This window comes from Rhinichthys klamathensis, unplaced genomic scaffold (genome assembly GCF_029890125.1).
Source record: "Rhinichthys klamathensis goyatoka isolate OS25496 unplaced genomic scaffold, OSU_Roscu_1.1 h1tg000035l_1, whole genome shotgun sequence".
Taxonomy (NCBI): Eukaryota; Metazoa; Chordata; class Actinopteri; order Cypriniformes; family Leuciscidae; genus Rhinichthys; species Rhinichthys klamathensis.
The window spans coordinates 3,873,203-3,892,980 of record NW_026606583.1 but is presented as its reverse complement, the minus strand read 5'-3'; the positions used below and the strand labels follow the sequence as shown (position 1 = coordinate 3,892,980).

The 19,778-nt window shown below is 36.3% G+C and overlaps 1 protein-coding gene across 3 annotated transcripts in view; it reads right to left on the bottom strand.

The window, feature by feature from the left end:
* Positions 1–19,778, bottom strand: part of pcdh15b (protocadherin-related 15b) — a 248,948-nt gene that overhangs the window by 197,361 nt on the left and 31,809 nt on the right. For all 3 annotated transcript variants that reach the window (XM_056245931.1, XM_056245929.1, XM_056245930.1), the window contains exons 3-4: positions 16,659–16,673; positions 16,246–16,311 (exon numbers count right to left, since the gene is read on the bottom strand). In XM_056245931.1, the coding sequence (XP_056101906.1) occupies positions 16,246–16,311; positions 16,659–16,673 (81 nt within the window). The remainder of the gene's footprint in view (positions 1–16,245; positions 16,312–16,658; positions 16,674–19,778) is intronic.

Genomic DNA, 19,778 nt, shown 5'->3' with positions numbered 1-19,778 from the left:
ATGTGAATCCTCCTCCTTTCCTTCATTGTTCTCACTGTTCTCTCTACAGGGTTCCAACCCAGCAGAAAGCACCGTGTCCATCCAGCTCTATCATTCCTGGCCTGAAAATGTACTCCCTGTGTTCTTCTGAACTGCAGTGGTACAAAGAGACTCTTTGGGCACGGAGAATCTGACATTCTGTGAATGTTTTATCACTCACAATGATAACGGTATAAAAAAGAAATGTACAGCACATTTGTGCTCATTCCCTCAGTTGGAGACCAAATGGCAGTTTTATCAGCCATTCCTGCTTTACATCCTGACCCTGATATTAAAGCCCATGAATATCATACGTATATATTAGTAAGAATGGTTTTAACATTGATAAGGACATTTACAATTCCATCAAACTACACAGGACACCATGTTTTCATCAGATTCACAGAGAAGCTGCCCGTTATTCCTGACCAGTTGTTGGTTTTATAGTGTTTGAGTATTTGAACACTATATTTTATATATTAAATACAAATTCCCAAACAATACACTTTACAAAGTAATGTGAATTTTGATGTGAAATCAGTATTTTTACTAGTTTTACCAATTAAAAAGGTAATTTAATTAAGAAATTGATTAAATTAATGTGTTGTATTAAAGTTACTCAAAGTATTTAAGTGTATTTTATTTCAAATGATTTCCAATTATTTGAGTAATTATGTAAAATAAATATAGGTAACACTTTACTTGGAGGTGTGTGCATTAGACTGACATGACACCTTCATAATCAGGACATGACATCATGTTTTATGCATGTTTATGACAGCTGTCATTAAGTGTCATTCGCTCATGACATTTTTAATGCAAATATGACATTGTTTGAAATGTCTTTGTCATGACAACTTGACAAAAACCAATACATCATAACCTGTCAGTGTTTTGGTAATGCCAACTTGATATTATCAAGACAACATAAATTGTCATAAATATGTCATAAACATGACATAGCAGATTAATTATCAAACTTAAGAAACCACTTAGCTTTATGGGTTAACATTGCATTAAACTGTCATGTGGTTGGTTTTGACATTGGCTGTCATAAGGCCATTATAACTGTGTCATGAATATTTTTCTTGACCTCAACTACAGTGGTACAAATTGAATTGGTCATTAAAATATTATAATGGCCTCATGACAGCCAATGTCAAAGCCAACCACCTGACAGTTTAATGTAATGTTAACCCATAAAGCTAAGTGGTTTATGACATATTTATGACAGGTTGTGTTGTCTTAGTAATGTCAAGTTGTCATGACAAAGACACTGTTTGAGATGTCTTTGTTATGACACCTTGACATAAACCAATACATCATAACCTGTCAATGTCATATTTGCATTAAAAATGTCATAATTGAGCGAATGACACTTAATGACAGCTGTCATAAACATGCATAAAATCTCCTTCATATTCATGACGTGTCATATCGTGATTATGAAGGTGTCATGTCAGTCTTATGCACACCCCTTCAAGTAAAGTGTTACCCACATTACTTGTATGTGAAAGCTCAAAATAGTAAAGTAAACTAAAAATGTAATAGCCGATCTTCATTCATTCATTCAAATATGGTATGGTTTGGTCATTTAATAAAAAAAAACATTCTAGGTACTTGTACAACTGTTTAATACATTGTAAAATTAAATGCATTTTAAAGTGTGTTTAAATGCAATTTGATTGCATTATATTAAATGTGAAGTTCAAGAGTAAAAAAAAAAACTGACGTAGCTAGTGTAGATACAGTGCTGGGGGAAGTTACTTTTAAAATTAATGCATTACTTTACTAGTTACTTGACAAAAGTAATCTGATTAATTGTGTAACTCGCATTACATGTAATGCATTACCCCCAATACTGGATACTTGCTAGTGTTTGATAGTTTTTTGTTCTTTTTGAATCACCTCTTATAGCCTACATGATCAACTACTAGCAGACAATTAATACTTTATTCGAGTTTGGAAAATGTTTAAATGTATCAAACTACTTATAGATGGTTCATCTGCTATTTTCTCTGCACTACTGCCTTGCATATACAGTGTCCACTATCAGCACCTCTCACCGTCAGAGTGAATACTGTATGTCAAGGCTTAAACAAGCCAGCACATGTGTTAGACCTTAGTAACTAAGTTGGTGGTTACCCTAATAATCTACTAACCCAGTAACACATAACCCCAGTAACTGTTAATTTAATTTATAATAGAATTACAAACTGCACTCAATGATTTAAATACAACACAAAAGTTAGTCTGTAATCTAACTGAAAAAAAAAAACACACTAGAAATATTGATATAATATTTCATAATTCTGTATGAATCAACTTTGGGAGAGACATGTCTCTGCCATTTAAACCCAAATCTATTTCAATCCTAAAGTTAATGCCAGGCTAAAGTTGCCTTCCTTCGGTATGGCTGTAAGAAGATGACAATATCCAGTGAGGTCAGAATCAATTATCTTGGTGCAGCTGACCCGTAGCTTAACAAAAGGGTCAGCTTTTTCCTTTTTAGAACAGATGCGATGGATCAGAAGCACCTGGATGAATGACAGACGTTCTGACGGCTAGGATGTACCATGATGTTTATGTAGGACAATGTGATATCTCAGCCGATTGTGAATTTTGCTCATGCACTTCAAATATAGAAATAGCCGTAAATGTGTTAATTTATTTATTAAAAATAATACATTTCTCAGGAGATAAAAAGGGATTTTTCTGGTACTGTTGTATTTTTTCTTGGTGAATTTTCAGACAAAATTAAAGATGAATAACACTGCAGAACAACAATGCTCATATGTTCTGTACAGTAGCTCTCAGCCTACAATTCAGTAAAAAAAATAAAATAAAAAAATGAATACCACAAAACTAGAATTACTAAAAATATAATGTCAGCTTAGGGTTGGGAATCTCCACAAAATTTTTTAAAATTATAATGTATTATATTTTATATTGCACATTTAAATACTTCACTGCTATAATGTATTTATGTATGGTATCTAACTAAAATATGTATTTAGCATAAAAAAAAACCAAAGGTGAGCGATTAACCTTATATTTGTTGACTATAAGTTATTCTGTTTCTGTATGACTTCATTTAGTTTACAATACGTTTCAAGCAATTGAAGGACTATTTATATTTTGAACTCCGCTAAGGCATAATTTGTATCAAGGTGTGCCGTACCGTTCGTGCTACAAACCTGAACAATATCCCAAATTGTGTGGATTGTTGAGGAAGGGTGAGCTACTCCTTATCTAAGCAGAAATATTGTCAGACTTGTCCTGGCTGAAAATAAACAGGCAAAAACAAACCACCATAAATGTACTTTGCAAGAGCTAAGTAATGTCCTAGCAACAGAACACGCAACTGCCTAGCAACACCCAGGGAACCATCCAAAATTGTGGTGCTGACTTTTGCACTATAGCATAAAAAGTCAAATCTAGTTTTAAAACTTCTGTTAGCTCACGTTCATTCTCATTATGACACATTTTGTATTCATTCAAATAATTGACATAATGATTGTAACGCTTATACTGTTTGTGAAACATCCATAAAAACGTACACAAGAATCCAGAGTTAGTTGTGACCAGTGTTGGGAGTAACGCGTTACCAGAGCCGGACAGTAACGAAGTACATTTACTTGAGTACAGTACTTAAGTACAATTTTGAGGGATCTGTACTTTACTCGAGTATCATTTTTGGGGAGTACTCATGACTTTACTCAAGTGCATTTGAGAGGCAAATATTGTACTCTTTACTCCAATACATTTCTATCCATAACCGTGAGTACCCGAGTAAAAAAAAAAAAAAAGAAAAATCTCGGAAACCCTCAATTTGTTGTTTCCCTCTCAAACGTGATTGGATTGTGCAGGCGCCACTGATTGGGACAGCCTATCAGCAATCACTTTCAGCTTTCCACCAAAGTCAACTCCATGGTCAGATTTTATATTACACATTAATGTAAGCCAAGCATTTGGTTTGATGTTCTTGAGTATGTGGTGTGTTTAACACAGTCAGGTTCAAATGTGGCAGTGGCGTACCCACGAGGGATTTCTGATTTCTTTAAAAAAAAACTTTAGGAGGCAAAATATATTTTTACTGATTATGTGAATTACACTGCGCAAACCAAAGTAGGCTACTACCCAGCGAATGAAGAAGGGTTGGCGCTCAGTCTCCACAGTACATAAAATATTAATTTTGTTTTATTTTATTTTTTGGGTTTGCATTTATGAGGAAAAAACAATGTTATGGACGTGTTCTCCGTTACGGACATGAGCGCTCTGAAAGCGGCTTAAAAAATGCTTTAAAACTTTCACAGAGACATCAAACAGAAAATACAAAACCTTTCGTTTCAAAGTGAATTTCGTTTTGTATTAATTGTATCTTAATTTTAATCAATGTTTCTTCAACCAATTGCCTGGGTTTAATAAATAAGAAGTAAATAGCAGACGATAGATAAGAAATGGAGGCGCCGGCACGTGAACTGGATCTCGTCTCATAAATGAACCGAAACTCAGTGTATAAGGTAGCCTACTTGCCTCTCACAGACATGTCTACTTTTAAACAGAAAAATTCAAAACGAAAGAAAACAGACTACAGACTGCTCTCTGCTTATGTAATCCGTATGAAATGTGCATTTCTCTCTGGCGCGTTCACAACTGGAGATCGTGAGTCAGCATCGTCAACTTCATCTAGCCGACACTGACAAAGAAAACACTTGTTTATTAACAAGTGTTTATTAATAAACAATTAAAATATCTCCTTGCTATATTTTACATATTCATAATCATTCCTTTTGCCGGTTCTTTGTGACAGCTTTTAGGTGGTTTATTGGCAGCGCCACCCTTACATGTGGTGTGTGTGTGTGTGTGTGTGTGTTGTCCCCGCATTTAAAGATGGGACCCCCCCAAAAATTTAATTAAATTAGATTTAGAATTAGATTTTACTTTCAATTCCTTTTACATTCTCCAAGGTATTAACATTAACATTTTTCATAACTCCATGTAGGACGTTTCTGTGCATAAATGTAAGCACTGTGGCAGTAGATTACTAATGCAATATTTAGAAAATCTACTCTTGTACTCTTGATACTCAAGTACTTTTAAAAACAAGTACTTTAGTACTTTTACTTAAGTAGACATCTGAATGTAGTACTTTTACTTGTACTTGAGTAAAATTTAGCAAGGGGTATCTGTACTTTTACTCAAGTAACAAAGCTCTGTACTCTGTCCGCCTCTGCGCGTTACAAAAGTAATGCATTACAGTAACATATTACTTTTCGCTGTAACGCAGTAGTGTAAGGCATTACTAATCGATTTTCAGTAATATTTTACTATATTACATGTTCAGTTATGCTTGCGTTACAACACACTTTTAGTTTTAATTGTAAAAAAACAACAACAAAAAAACACCAAGACCACGAGACATTAACGAATGAAAAATGCAAGTAGGCTAAGTTACCTGTTCGTGGTCAGTCAATAGCCACGTGTGGTGTCCAAGTTTGTAAATAAAGACTAAATGGCAGCATCTGATATATTTTTTATAGCGATTTATTTTTAACAGGAGTGCCGTGAGGCATGATTTCGGCCTCTGTGCTCGCGCTGGCCAGTGGAAAAGCGGCTAATGGGTGAAAAAGAAGACCGTACATTCGCGAGATGGACGTATGCGCATTAGGCTACTCCATTTGTTCTGTGTTTTCTTTCTAAACAGTTACTGTAGGCTATGTTTAGGTGGTATTTTTCTTGTTTTCATCACTCAATCATTTTTGATGCGGTGGTGACGCGTTCACGTAACATGATGTAAGGAAAGCAACTAAAAGCTGTCACAAAGAACCGGCAAAAGCAATGATTATGAATATGTCAAATATAGCAAGGATACATTTTAATTGTTTATTAATAAAGATGAAGTTGAAGTTGCTGACTCGCAATCTTCGCAGTAGTGAATGCGCCAGAGAGAAATGCACATTTCATACAGATAAGCAGGGAGCAGTCCGTTTTCTTTCGTTTTGAATCGTTCTGTTTACAAGTAGACATTTCAATATATATATATTTTTTTCAGGTCTGTGAAGTAGGCTACCTTGTAGCCTACGCTGAGTTTCGGTTAATTTATGAGACGCGCTCCAGTTCACACGCAGGCGCCTCCATGTCGTGATTATCTATTGTCTGCTATATTTACTTCTTATTTATTAAATCCAGGCAATTGCTTGATGAAACATTGAATAAAATTAAGATACAATTAGTACAAATCGAAATTCACTTTAAAGAAATGTGTGTCTTCTTTTTGAGGTCTCTGTGAAAGTTTTAAAACAGTCTTTTAGTGCCGCTTCAGAGCGGTCACGCCCGTAATGGAGAACTGTCACGTAGGCCTACATAGTTTTTTCCTCATAAATGCGAACACGAAAAATAAAATAAAATGAATATTTTATGTTCTGTGGAGAGCCAACCCTTCTTTATCCGGTGGGTAGTATTACTTTTTTCGATTTGCGCAGTGTAATTCACCGAATTACAAAAAATATTTTGCCTCCTAAAAGTTAAAAAAAAAATTTGTCACGCATGAATGCGTGTATTTCCCTCATATTAAATATAAAACGCATGTGTAGACTGATATTTTTCTAATGTCTGGACTCTTTTAAGGGGGTATCCTATGGATAAACAGACGTTTCAATATATTGGTATTAAATGCATTTTCTGAGAATTTATATTTCAAGTTTTGACTGCAAATGTCACGTCCAAAATGCTGGAATTCCCCAATTTTAAATAATTTATCCTCAACTAGTTTTGTGGTGTAGGTCTACGTATTTTATAATGTTAACTTCAAAATTCAAATAATATTAATAGTAATTTAAAGATGTGGTAGCATTGGATCTGGACGGGAAGGATAACTCTTGGAGTTGGAAGGGGTGTGTCGCGATTCTGCAGGTTCGTGGATCTGAGTGTCGCGATTTCGGTACTAGTGTATAGCTATTTTGGTGAAAGTAACTCAAAAGTAATACAGGAGTAATGTAACGCATTACAATTCTGAGACTGTAATATTGTAAGGTAATGAATTACTTTTAAATTACAGTAACAAGTAATGTATAATGTATTACAGTTTGGAAGTAACTTGCACAACACTGGTTGTGACTCATACTAAACCATCTCCAAAGTTGTACATCCCAACAAAGCTGCACAGCAATCTCTGTTCTCCAATTCCCAACTTATAACAAAAACATGAAACTCATAACTCAGAATTGATATTTTGTTTGTACTTCCCCAGCCTCTCGAGTTGTGACTGCAAGGCTTTATTTCTGAAACGTTAGAAAGCTGAAACATTTGTCTTTTCGTGGAATAAAATGAGAAAAACATCATCCACTTCTTTGCTTCACTTAACATGAGAATGTTTTGTATGGGAAATCCCAGGGGAAACAACCAGGTTAAAGTTTTAAAGTTAAATGCATAAATCTGGTGGACCTTGACAGCTAAATTTAGAGCACCAACCCGTTTTCAGTGACCTAGACATTAACAAATGTACAACGGTGTTTTTAGGAAGCCAAACAATTTGAAAATAATACGTTATTATTATTATTCATAAGAAAGTAATATATTAAGATTGTGATGCAACTTCACTGTAAAATATATGTAAATAAAAAATATATATATATTTCGAGCTGGAGCTTTTATTTTGGCAGAAAATTGCAGTTTCTTTAAAAACAGGTTTACAAAGTCATCTCACTACAAATCTAGTGAAATGCTGGAAATTATTTAACTGTAAAAATAAAGTGTAAACGATGCACGTTGCGTTCTCAAATACATGTTAAAATGTAACATGCAAATATGGAGTTAATCAGAGATGCTGAAAACACCATGAGATGCTTGCAAAACAAAACTTCTTTTTTGTTGTTGTTCTTTTTTTTTTTTTGGAACTTGTTTGTGGAGCGCGTCACAAAAATAATCAGAAACTCAGCACATTTGTCGCTTGTTGCAGTTTTTTTCACATGAATCCTCATCCTGTTGTTTATGCTGCTATTTGCACATGTAAAACTAAACATCAAACAAATGTTGTTATTTTTAATGAGTAACAGACACTTATCCATTCTTAATTAATTTAATTCTAATTTCACATAATCTTGTTGGTTAATGTGCTTCAGTTGTCGGTTATAAAAAAAAAAAAAATTACATCCCTAGTTGAAGGAAACAAAGAAAGTACTATAGGTTTGGAATGACAAGACAAAACACAGACAAGTTTCCACCAGCTCTTTTCACAACATGCACATATCAAATAGGCTACCTGTGTGTTTACTTCACTGTAGCCATATATTATACAGCTAAAATTCCCTGTTGCATATTTCTGGAATAGTCAGAAATATTTACTTATGGAAAAATGTATCTGTGACCACACTGGCTGATCCATGTCAACAATAGTCTTTATCCTCCAAACCAAGCAAGCGAACCTCTGTAACCCAAGACCAAAAAAATCTTACCTGAAAAGTTTATAATAAGATGCCTCTCAGACTGCAAATGTTACATAACAGTACATAGCCTACAACAAATATGCAGTGGAGAAATTTTGAAATGTATGACAACAATGTTTGGGATCTAAATTGATTGGTATGTAAACTAGTATGTGAACTCTAGATCCCCGATGTAAACTTCAGCTAGTGGTTGAAATGGGTAGGGCAGTCCAAATTCAAAATATTGGATAGAGCTGTTTGTCTCTCCCCTCCTCCTCATACTCGACGCTCACGCGCAGTGTGCGTTTGAATTGGGCAACTTTTAAGTTGTTGCTCGGCTTGTTTCTTCCACAGGCAGGAATACGGGGGGAGTGCTCTGGTTCGGGCCAAATACCTCTCCTCAGACAGCACGCCAAATATGCATACCATTTATTCTATCTGAATTATTTGTAAGTGTGAACTGGTGAATTTGCTGGAGTTTTTCCCTATTTTCCACCTCACTTTTAATTATTGGAATATATTAAATATATATTAAACGACAGTGGGGGGAGGTGTCACGTTGGACAGGTGATGTAATTGGTGTGTGGCTGAACACTGTATAACACCGGTAACAAAGACTATCACAACAAGCGATAGAATATTGTGCTGCGCTGTTCTTAGATCTTTCAAAAGGCGTTTGACACAGTTGACCACTATGTCCTGTCTCAGATTTTGGTGGATATTGGAATGTCTCCAAAAGCTGTCAAATGATTTGGCAACTATTTGAGTGGCAGAACACAAAGTGTTCAGGTTGATGGTGTGTCCTCAAACTCATTACTTATACAAAATGGTGTCCCCCAGGGGTCCATTTTGGGTCCCATTTTATTTACTATTTAAATAAATCACTTGTGTCAGAATGTAATAAAAGTAAAGTGTCATTTTTATGCGGATGATATCTTTTTGTATTGTTCTGCCCCATCTTTGACAAGTGCCATAGAAGATCTGCAATCTGCTTTTAAAATTATTCAGAAGAATCTTCATAAATTGACACTTTTAAAACTCAGATAAAACTAAAATGATGTGCTTTTCTAAATCAAGGAAAACAGAAGATGCTTGTCAAATTGTTACACTAGATGAGAAAGTAATTGAACGAGTCTCAGTCTATAAATATTTTGGTTTCCTTTTATAAGAAAATTTGTCCTTCAAACAGTATAGAGTGTTCAACAAAAAAACTTAGAGTAAAGTTGGGTTTCTATTATAGAAACAAAGGCTGTTTCTCTTTTAGTACGAGTAAAACACAAACAACATTTATGTCAATGCTGGATTATGGTGATATTTTATACATACTTCTTTGAAAATGCTGGATTCAGTATATCATGCAGCACTAAGATTTGTAACTAATTCTAATTTTCGTACTCATCATTGTAGCTTGTATGAGAGTGTTGGTTGGCCATCTTTGCACAATCGCAGGCTGGAGCACTGGTATATTTCTATTTTTAAGGCCATACTTTGTAAACTACCTGCTTACTTATGTTCTCTTCTGACTCCGAAAGTCACTACCGGGGAATGTAATCTTCGATCATATGGGCAAATAATGTATGATATCCCACGAACGCGAACTGTCTTCGTTGAAAGTGCCTTTAAAGTTTTCGCACCTTTTTCCTGGTATAAATGGCAGATTCAGCTAAAATTTGACTATTTACCAACATTGAACCAGTTTAAAACTAGGATAAAGGACTATTTGAGTACTAAATGCACATGTGCTGTTACTGAGCGCTGCTGGTGATTATGTTGAGATGATGTTAAATTGCTAATGTTAATTTAATAACATTTAATAAAATGTTAATTTTATATGGAATTACTATTCTGCTGTCTTGGCCAGGACAAGAAAACACATTTTAAAAGAAAGAAATGGATGCTGGCCCTAATTTAAAGATGAGGACAAAACTAATAAATGACAGACTTGGCTGAGGTATGAGCAAATCTAATCATCAAGCAAGGGTCATTCTGGTCAGTTTGTTGGCTCTAATTGGATGCAGAGAGGATTATCAGAGAGCATGTGGGACGTTTAATAAGAGCCAGAGGAGAGCATGGTCAGATGAAGATGAGTTGATCCAAGACATGTCAAATGTGAGGATATAAATGGATGCCCTTCCACCCCTCATCCTTGCAGTCAGACAACAGGTCAGTTTATTCTTAAGAGTCCTCAAAAGCCTCCAACAAATCCACCTCTACCTTGACACCAAAATCCCACACTTTTTCCAGACTTATATTGCCTAGATCAATAGTCTTTCCATCCAACCGCCTAACTGTCACTCAAACGTAGCAATAATTACCCACTAATCCAAGCATCCCACCTTTGTCTTCTCACCTATATTGGGGACACTCAAGGGGTTGCTAAACCAGGTTTGCTTGGTCATCCGTTGAGCCACCAACTTCGTCGAGTTCTGACAATTAATCTATCCAGCAACCAATGCGGTGACCTCCAACGTACACTCGATCAACACCAGGGTCCTCACCCCCAATACCTCACATTCACTGTTAAAAAAAAGGAGCACAAGAACAATAATGAGGTGCTAATGTAATAATGATCAATGTGTAATGGTCCTCCATGCCTTACAGGACTAAATAATGGTGAGAGGCTCTTGATGAAATCGTTCCTTTTTTTCAGTGGAAGGCTATTCAGAATAATAACTCCAGCCATTTGAAGAAATTGCTGAGGCAAGTGTTAAGTTAAATCGTCCTTGAGGTTACAGTTTTATTTGTTTCCTGCTATTGGAAAAATCGTTTATTTCATTTAGATGAATTTCCCAGCAGTTGCAGGGACATTCCAGATTTTGAGTATCTTGAGCGTAGCATGTGAGTGGTTTCATACACAAGTCATAAATATTTAATTATTAGATAAGTACAATCATAGCAACAGCCTGAGAAATGATATATTCTATAGGAGTATAGAAGGTTTGACATCTCACAGCCTCAGGTTGGAATGAGTCATGCTTAGTTGTAATACATCTAAATATTTAAAACTCCAACTGACTAACACATACACTAATGATATGTAATTCACTATTTTTTTCAGGATTCATTTAGTTAAAGATATTTAAAAACAATTAGTACATATAAAGACTTGAATACACCTCTTGTTTGATAAGATTTATTTTTGAGTGCATACTTTAAACATACCAGGGTTATGCAACCTTGCAAATATCATCATACAATTCTGATAACAACCTTTGATTATTCTCAAAAAAAAAAAAAAATCAATAAATAAATACAATGAGAAGTCATAGAAAGGGCTCCTGCAGACCAATTCATGACCGTCAATATGGGAAATCTATAAATTAATAATTCATACATACTGTATATTTAGACCCCGCATGTCACGGCCGGTTGAAGTGAACAAGAGAGTAGGATCCATTTGCAGTATTTATTAAACATACAAACTCTAACTACCGAAACATGAACACGGTCAGGACAGAACAACCAGCTCACAAACATTAAGCACTCACAAAGACTACACAAGACACACATGCTAAAATAAGCTAACATGATAACGAGAGGGTGTGGTCAATGGGAAACACCTGGGAAGAGTATTAACACGCAGGGAACAATTAACCAAGAACATTACAAAACCACAAGACTAAACACATGACCACTAAACATGAACCCAAATACAGAAACACAGAACTAAACACGTGACACCGCATAATCAGGGTGCACCAGAACCCCAACGTTTTGTGTTTTATAAAGCTCAACAGAATGGAAAGGAATGCAGGGTATTCACAAAGTGCATTTTTAAAACCTTGGCATTAGAAAAAGAAAAAACAGTGAGATGTGACAAAATGGCATAATGGCATTTGGACACGTTGACTAGCGATTCAAAAATAGTGCAAAATGAGAAAATGCAGCCCTTCGAAAGGAAGAAATAAAATGCATGCTTAAGTTGCTTCTCTTAATTATTTCCCTTTAATGCACCACCACTAAAGCCATCAGTATGAAAACTCAGAAACTAGTCAACCTCAGCAATCATTTAGTCAGTTGTTGGACAAAAACTTGGCCATCTTGCCCATTCCAAGTAGATGATGTTTAATATTTGAACTCAGTACTTGGCCAAGTAATTATATTGTGCTTATAAACATGTATTGTGTAAAGTGTAACTAAGTGCATTAAACAACAGAGAGAGAGAGATTTTACATCTAAAATATTTATCACTATTTCCCTGTGACAACTTTGATTACAGTTTGAGCTTTCCAAAGTTGACACGTTTAGCCAAATGATGATCCTTTATGTGGTGTAGCTTTCAGTGGGTTTAAAAGATAATGAGTGGATCTCAGAGACGGGAGGATGAAATGAGAGAAAATGGAGGAAAACAGCACATTATCTGTAATTTGAGGCAAAGGCAGCATCGCATTGCATATATTGAGGATAATACTCTTGGATGAATATGATTATTCTTTACTCTAATAATTGCGTAGAGACTCACAGCTGTAGGAGAGAAATTTCAAGGTAAATTGCAAAAGGAGAGATTACCACAAATCCTGCCAACTTATAGAAGCTCTGAAATAAGCCTAAGAGAAGCGATTTTCCTTAATTTGACCAAGCAAACACTTCTCCAACTTCTGGACAAAAGCTCAACTATTTCATCTATTTCTGCCATTAAATGGTATTAAAGACAAACAGAGAGAAGAGATTCACTCATCCTAAAATACAATTGAATGCTGAGATGATCTCCAAACATTGGAAAACCCAGACAGAAACTTTCAAACTTATAACACTTTCTGCAATGCAAATATGGGTACTTAAAGAGCTCAAACCAAAGGGTAGTACCACTTTGAATACCAAAATATAATTTTAAATATGCAAAAGTATGGTATTATGATTTGTTAAATCATGAAATCAAAATAATTTTCTTGATTCTGGTATATAACGCCACTGTGGCAAGCTGGGCGAGGCCGAGAGCCGTGGGAACGGAGCGAGGGAATCGCACGCACCGGCCTCACTCCATTCCCACGGCTCTTGGCCTTGCCACATACCCCCATCTCCATTTATTTAAGCATTTAAAGAAAATTGGGGTAATGTGAATGTTAAGGTAACATTCCACTTTATTATTTTGCAAACATTTATAGGAATGTTACTTTTGAAAGTTCTTTGAATGTTCTAAAACAAAACAAAACTAAAAACAGATGAACATACAAATTACATTTTTCATAAAAATGTTCTGTGAACGATGTATAAATAACTTTTTTTGTGCTAACATTTTGAAAACATTATTTGACCTATTATGACAAGATTTAATATTAGTCTCAGGTGTCCCCAGAATGTGTCTGTAAAGATTCAACTCAAAATACCCCACAGATCATTATTATACCATGTTCTAAAAGCTTATTTTTGAGTGGAAGGCAAAACATGCTGGTTTCATGCATGTATCTTTAAATGCAAATGAGCTGCTGCTCTCATACCGCGCTTTCCAGAAGAGGGCGGAGCTTTCACAGCTCGTGCCTCAGATACTCAGCCAAAACATCTGTTTGGTTTTGATCATCATCTCTATCGCGGTCACGCTCACATGACATTGCAGTTCTTCATCATCATGAAAGTTTTTCTTATATGCATGCGTTTTAAGGCCAGATCAGTCTAAACTTCAGATATATGGTTTTCTGAGCGCACACATCCGAGGCACGCGCACAGAAAGTTGGATGTCAGATACAGCGTCCCTTGAGTATTAAACTAAGTTCTCTTTCACGTGTTATTGAGCTTAAACTGTCAAATACACACAAGTTTATGTCAAAAACCCACAAAGTTCACATAAACACAGTCGGTTATGTCTGTGAACATAAACAGCAAGTAAAGAAATTGCATGTGTATATTAGATCTGTGTATTAAAGTGAAAGCAGCATAATATACAGTACCTACTGCTATATATAGCTTTTAATATGAATCAAACAACAAATGAAAAACAGAAAATCACTCACTGCTCTTGATTGAATAACTTAAGTAATATGTAAGAATACATTTCTTACTTGAATGCTGTCCGTTAAATGCTCTGGCGAGGTGATAAACATGACGGACTGTCTACAGGTCACTTAGGGCGGGGCCTATGCTAATAGGGCAGAGTCCATCAGCAGTAGTGGGCGGGGCCTGAGCATATGTGATGTCACACTGCACACAAAGGCTTGTTCTGAGACTCTGCTTATGATTTATGGGGATTAAAAAAAGAGGAGTGGGTGGATTTCTACCATTTTAGGGTGGTTGTGTACACACACTGCCGACACACATTTATGTTCAAACACCACGTAAAAGTTAATTTTGCATAATAGGTCCCCGTTAAAGACTAGATAACTCTGACCAAACTTTCTATTACTATCACTGAAAGAATGTTTGCTCATAACTTTGAGAGAATCATGCCAGAACGTTCAGAGAATGTTCCCTGTTAGCTGAGTCGGAGGTCAGCAAAAGTGTTGACCCTTTATCACACCTGTACGCTGTCGCTGTCAATTTTCTATTGAAACCTTCTTATAGCAGATGAAGAGAGGATGAAACGACAGTACTTGAAAAGGCCCATCAAAGTAGCAACGTACTGTACGCCATCTGTGCATCTGCACCATGGTGAGGTGCACCATGGGAGGTCTAAGATAAGTGTGAAGAACAAAAATTGCTTTCATCAGTGCAACATACACATAATTTTGTCCAAAAATGTTCTCCAGTGGAACGGAGCAAATCTGTTCTCATTAATTACTGTCAATTAGCGCATAAAGAAGGGAAACCGCACAGGAGAGTTGCGCCACTTTTGTATGCTGCATTTCAATCTGCCTCTTATTAACTAACCACCCACAATACAGTTTAACCAGGAACTCTTTGCACTGTATCATGAGTATTAAATTAAGTCATTTGTCAGTTTTTTTCTCCACAAGCACACCTATTTTATATGTAAAAGATCCTTACCACAAAATAATGGCAAGAAAACAGGTCTTTGTTTAGAGTTGTCCTCGCATGCATGGTCAGTGTAGTCTGATTCACAACCAAATGACTCTTATGAACCAAATGCTTTTTCTACTGTTCCATAAGCGCCACCTACTGTCAGATTTGCTTTTTCATTCAGTACTTCCAGCTGTTTTTGTTTTGAGCAGGGATGTTTATATTCCATAATTTCAAAAAGCTAACGGTCAGGGCATTTTTTTTTTCTTTAAATCTATAAATGATACCATCTAATTTGTATAGCATATTTGTTTGGATCTTGATTAAAATGCAGTGGTTGCCTCTCATTTAAGACCAGATTGGTCTGTAATAGTGCAAATAGACTAATAAAATAGCTTTAAGAAAAAAGAAAAAAACAATCATCAACTGGTATCGGAATCGGCCTATTTTCTTGTAAAAAACTCAAAATCGGCCATGAAAAATCATGTTTGGTGCATTCCTAAATTGAACCAAACTAAATCAAATTCAAATCGAATAAAGAGCTTGCGAACCAGAATTCTCCACAACCCAGCATTCAGAACAGACCCGCACGATCGGGAATTGCACCATTCAAATTGCATTCAGCCCATTTTTATGAACATGTTTGTGTTAGTACCATATTGGCATAATTCCTTTGGTGAATCAGCAACAAAACAACAACAAAATGCCGCATTGAGTTGGCACAATTCATTTTTAGTGAATTGTCCATCACAGATAATCTGAGCCAAACCAAAAATTGGCAGACTTGAATTTCATGACTAAATGTAAGTGCTGTTAAGAATTCTGACCACACACCATCAAACTTACAATCCTTCATTTTAGTTTCATGAAATGCTGATAAAAAAAAAAGAAACCAACAATATAGACTTACCATTAGGGCTCTCCTCATCTATGGCTACAATGGTGGCAGGTGGGCCTGTTCTAGAGAGCTTGCACTCTGAAAAGCAAGGACCCAGAGTAAATGGAAATAAGGAATGGAAAAAAGAGACATCAGAATTTCATCCAGTCTAGACCACGATGTAACTCATACTAAACAAGACATTTCAATTTCAGCGCACATTAAGTCACACAACCCGCACATAAAAAAAAAAGATCTATGAGTACTGTAACCTATCCACCACTGGGACCCCGGGACCACAAGTCAAAGATAGATTTACAAAATGATTTCTTTATGTGTATAGAGAGAGCTGTTACCACTGGGGTTGCGAAGGGTTAATAGAGTTGTGCTCTCATGCCCGATGAGAGAACAAAAGAGTAACAGAAAGATAAGATGCATTGTCTTACCCTCATACTGCCAGTCTGGAGTTACAGATAGTGTCATCGGCAGAGAGCAGGAGGAGGATGGAGTGACAGAAAGGTGGGGAAAGACAGAAGAAAAAAAGAGAAAGAAGCACTAAATCAAATTTTCATCCAATTCTCATGAGATAAGACAGAGAAAATAACCAAAACGTAGAGACATATATACATGGAACATTTTAGAAGACAAGCAGTGCAAGTGGTGTTCATTCGAGTACATTTATTTTCTAGTGGACCTCAAGGTGTTCATGATTTTGCCAATGCCAAGTAGGCTGTGTTGCCAGATCTTATGTTGGTCGTGGAAGAACATTCCTTGTCAGATGATAAGAAACCATAACCAAAATTCTAACCCTGAAATCTGATTGGTTGAATGAATTGTTGTTCCAACACCAATGAGGATATTTCTTCAGAATAAAATATAGTAAGTGGACCCCAAACAGTTATGGACAACATTCCCCCTTTTTTTTTGGCATAAACATACCAATACATATAATTCACTGCAGTTTCTATCTGAAATAAACACTAGTGGTAGTAAATTTATGATTAAAGGGGCAGATTATCAATTCATAAAGAATTATTTTCAAATTCAATAGAGCATTAACCTTTTAGCACTTAACAGACATTTAATTTCCAAACTACTGCAATATGTACACCAACCAAAATAATAAAACATTTCCATATCCGTGAAGTTAATATGTTTTGAAAATGCTGAACATGCTTGTAGTGCCTCTCCCTGGACATTTTACTTTGACAATGTCACAAACATAACCAGAAATTTCACAAAACATTTCCCTTTTCTAGAAATGTTGCTACAGGCACATTTACAGTGAGCCTGTGTTGCTAAAATCAGAGTGAAAATAAATGAATGTTAGTCTAGCCTAAATCCCAGCCCTTTACCCTAGACAAAACTAACCACAAACTTAAAACACAGTTGGTGGTTAACACATTTGATTCAATACCAACAAAATGTTGATCCAGGAACATGGACTAATTGGCAAAACCATTGTCACAAATTACCTGTACCATGAGTTGGCCAATCAGGGCAAATTGTACCCAGATCAATATCTTCAAGTTTTCCTGGAACTGCAATTCTTTCATACTAATAAAGCCCTTAACCACACAGTACATGCCTCCATCTAACCTTAACCATTAACTTGAAGTCTACAAACCGATGAAAACAGAGTTGATAAGAATGATTTTTGAATCTCTTAAACCCTGTCTTAACCTCAAGAGTCCCAACCACAACCTTAACGTTAACTCTAAAATCAAATCACAGATTGATAAGAATGTTCAATACAATTCAATTCACATTTATTTGTATAGCGCTTTTCACAATGCATATTGTTTAAATTACAAGTGATCTGTTATCAGAGGTGAATGTGTCCAAGTTATGCATTTCAGAATTGTGCATTTACAAATCACACAGTTAGCTAATAATATATGCATTTAAACAATGTATTAATTTGTGGCAGAAACATTGAGCTCGTTTGAGTAATGAATACATGTTTGTTAACAAATGTAGCATTGGTGCATGTCGATTCAGAGCTTGCTTTATCTAAAGTCTTTGCAGGAGTTAGTGCCGTCTCTTAACAGGTGTTGGGGCATCTGAAGTCTTCATAAGAAGCTGGATCCAAAATGGGGCTGACATACTCTCTAGTTGCCTAGTCTAGTTGTTCTTCACTCTCCAACCTCCAAATGGTTAATGTCATTTTGTTCCATGACCAACAAGGAGGATGATCCTAAACATGTCCAATTTGTCCAAATCGCTACAGCTTGACAGCAAAATGGGTTGCAAACAGTTTGAGTCCGATGCAATTTCTACATCAGTGCTACGTGTATTAAGAACAACAAAGAGATGATTGACATAAATATAATTGTTCCTGACAGTATAGTGATTGCATTTTTCAAAGCCATTGCCTTGCCATTAGCAAATGTTCTTCAGACATGTCACAATTTGAAGTTACACGAGAGACAATGGAAACCTTCAAATCTAGTACAGTCCACTTTAGAATTTCGCTGTCAAAAGAAATGGCAAAAAGTCCTCAATAAAAAAAAAAGAAAGAACTGACTGTTTTTCGCAGGGAAATCACCAAGATGTTTACAAAGAATCTCCAAAATCCACAACTTCTAATCATCCAAGTATCTCTTAAATCCACAACTTCTACCCTTTTTCCGTGTACCATCCAAATAATTCTACTTTAAGCTTCAACTGCATTTTGCTTGAGTCCTGCGTGGTGTATTTCGCCCCAACAGTGCAGGAACTGACTATCCCGCTCTCTTGATTTACAGTGGCAAGCAATGAGACAGTGCTACGCTGCAGTCCTTGAGTGACTGATTTGATTAACATGCTCCTTCACGGTAGGCAAGACCAGATCTACGACTGCTGTTGCTCGCTGTTGCTGGCGGGAGGAATCTGGTCTCAACTCGCTGGCTTTTCTCCACCGGTCTCTCCTCCTTACGTACCCTTATCCGAAAATTAATGGCAAGTTATGAGAAGAAGACACTAGACTATAAATCATACAAAATCGACACCATGAATTCTGCAACACAGATCAGTGATTATGAACAAAATGGGTTTTCTTCAGGGGCGCTAAACCGCGCTCCATTCACAAAAGAGGACAAGTAGGAAATTAACTGTCCCGTTACGCAAAGGTTAATAGTTTGAAGAGTAAATGAAGGTCAAGTCTACAGTAAAAGTTCCTGGGATTGGTTTGCTGTGTTGCAACGCATTCTCACCCCAAGGCGTCACTAAAATGACAATTTTGACCATGCTTCAATATTCGACGCTTTAGGCACCCTTTAGCGTCAGTTACATGACGCGATCCTAGGGCGTCATCTTACTGACGCTTTACCTAAGCGTCAGTTAGATGACGCGGGTAGGTTTAGGTCTGGGGTAGGGTTGGGATTAGATAGCGTCATCTAACTGACGTTAAAGGTAAAGCGTCATCAAGATGACGCCCTAGGATCGCGTCATGTAACTGACGCTAAAGGGTGCCTAAAGCGTCGAATATTGAAGCATGGTCAAAATGATTCCCAAGGCGTCAGTTTCATGACGCCTAGGGATGAGAATGGGCTGTGTGTTGTGACGACGACCGTTTGCATCTGTGC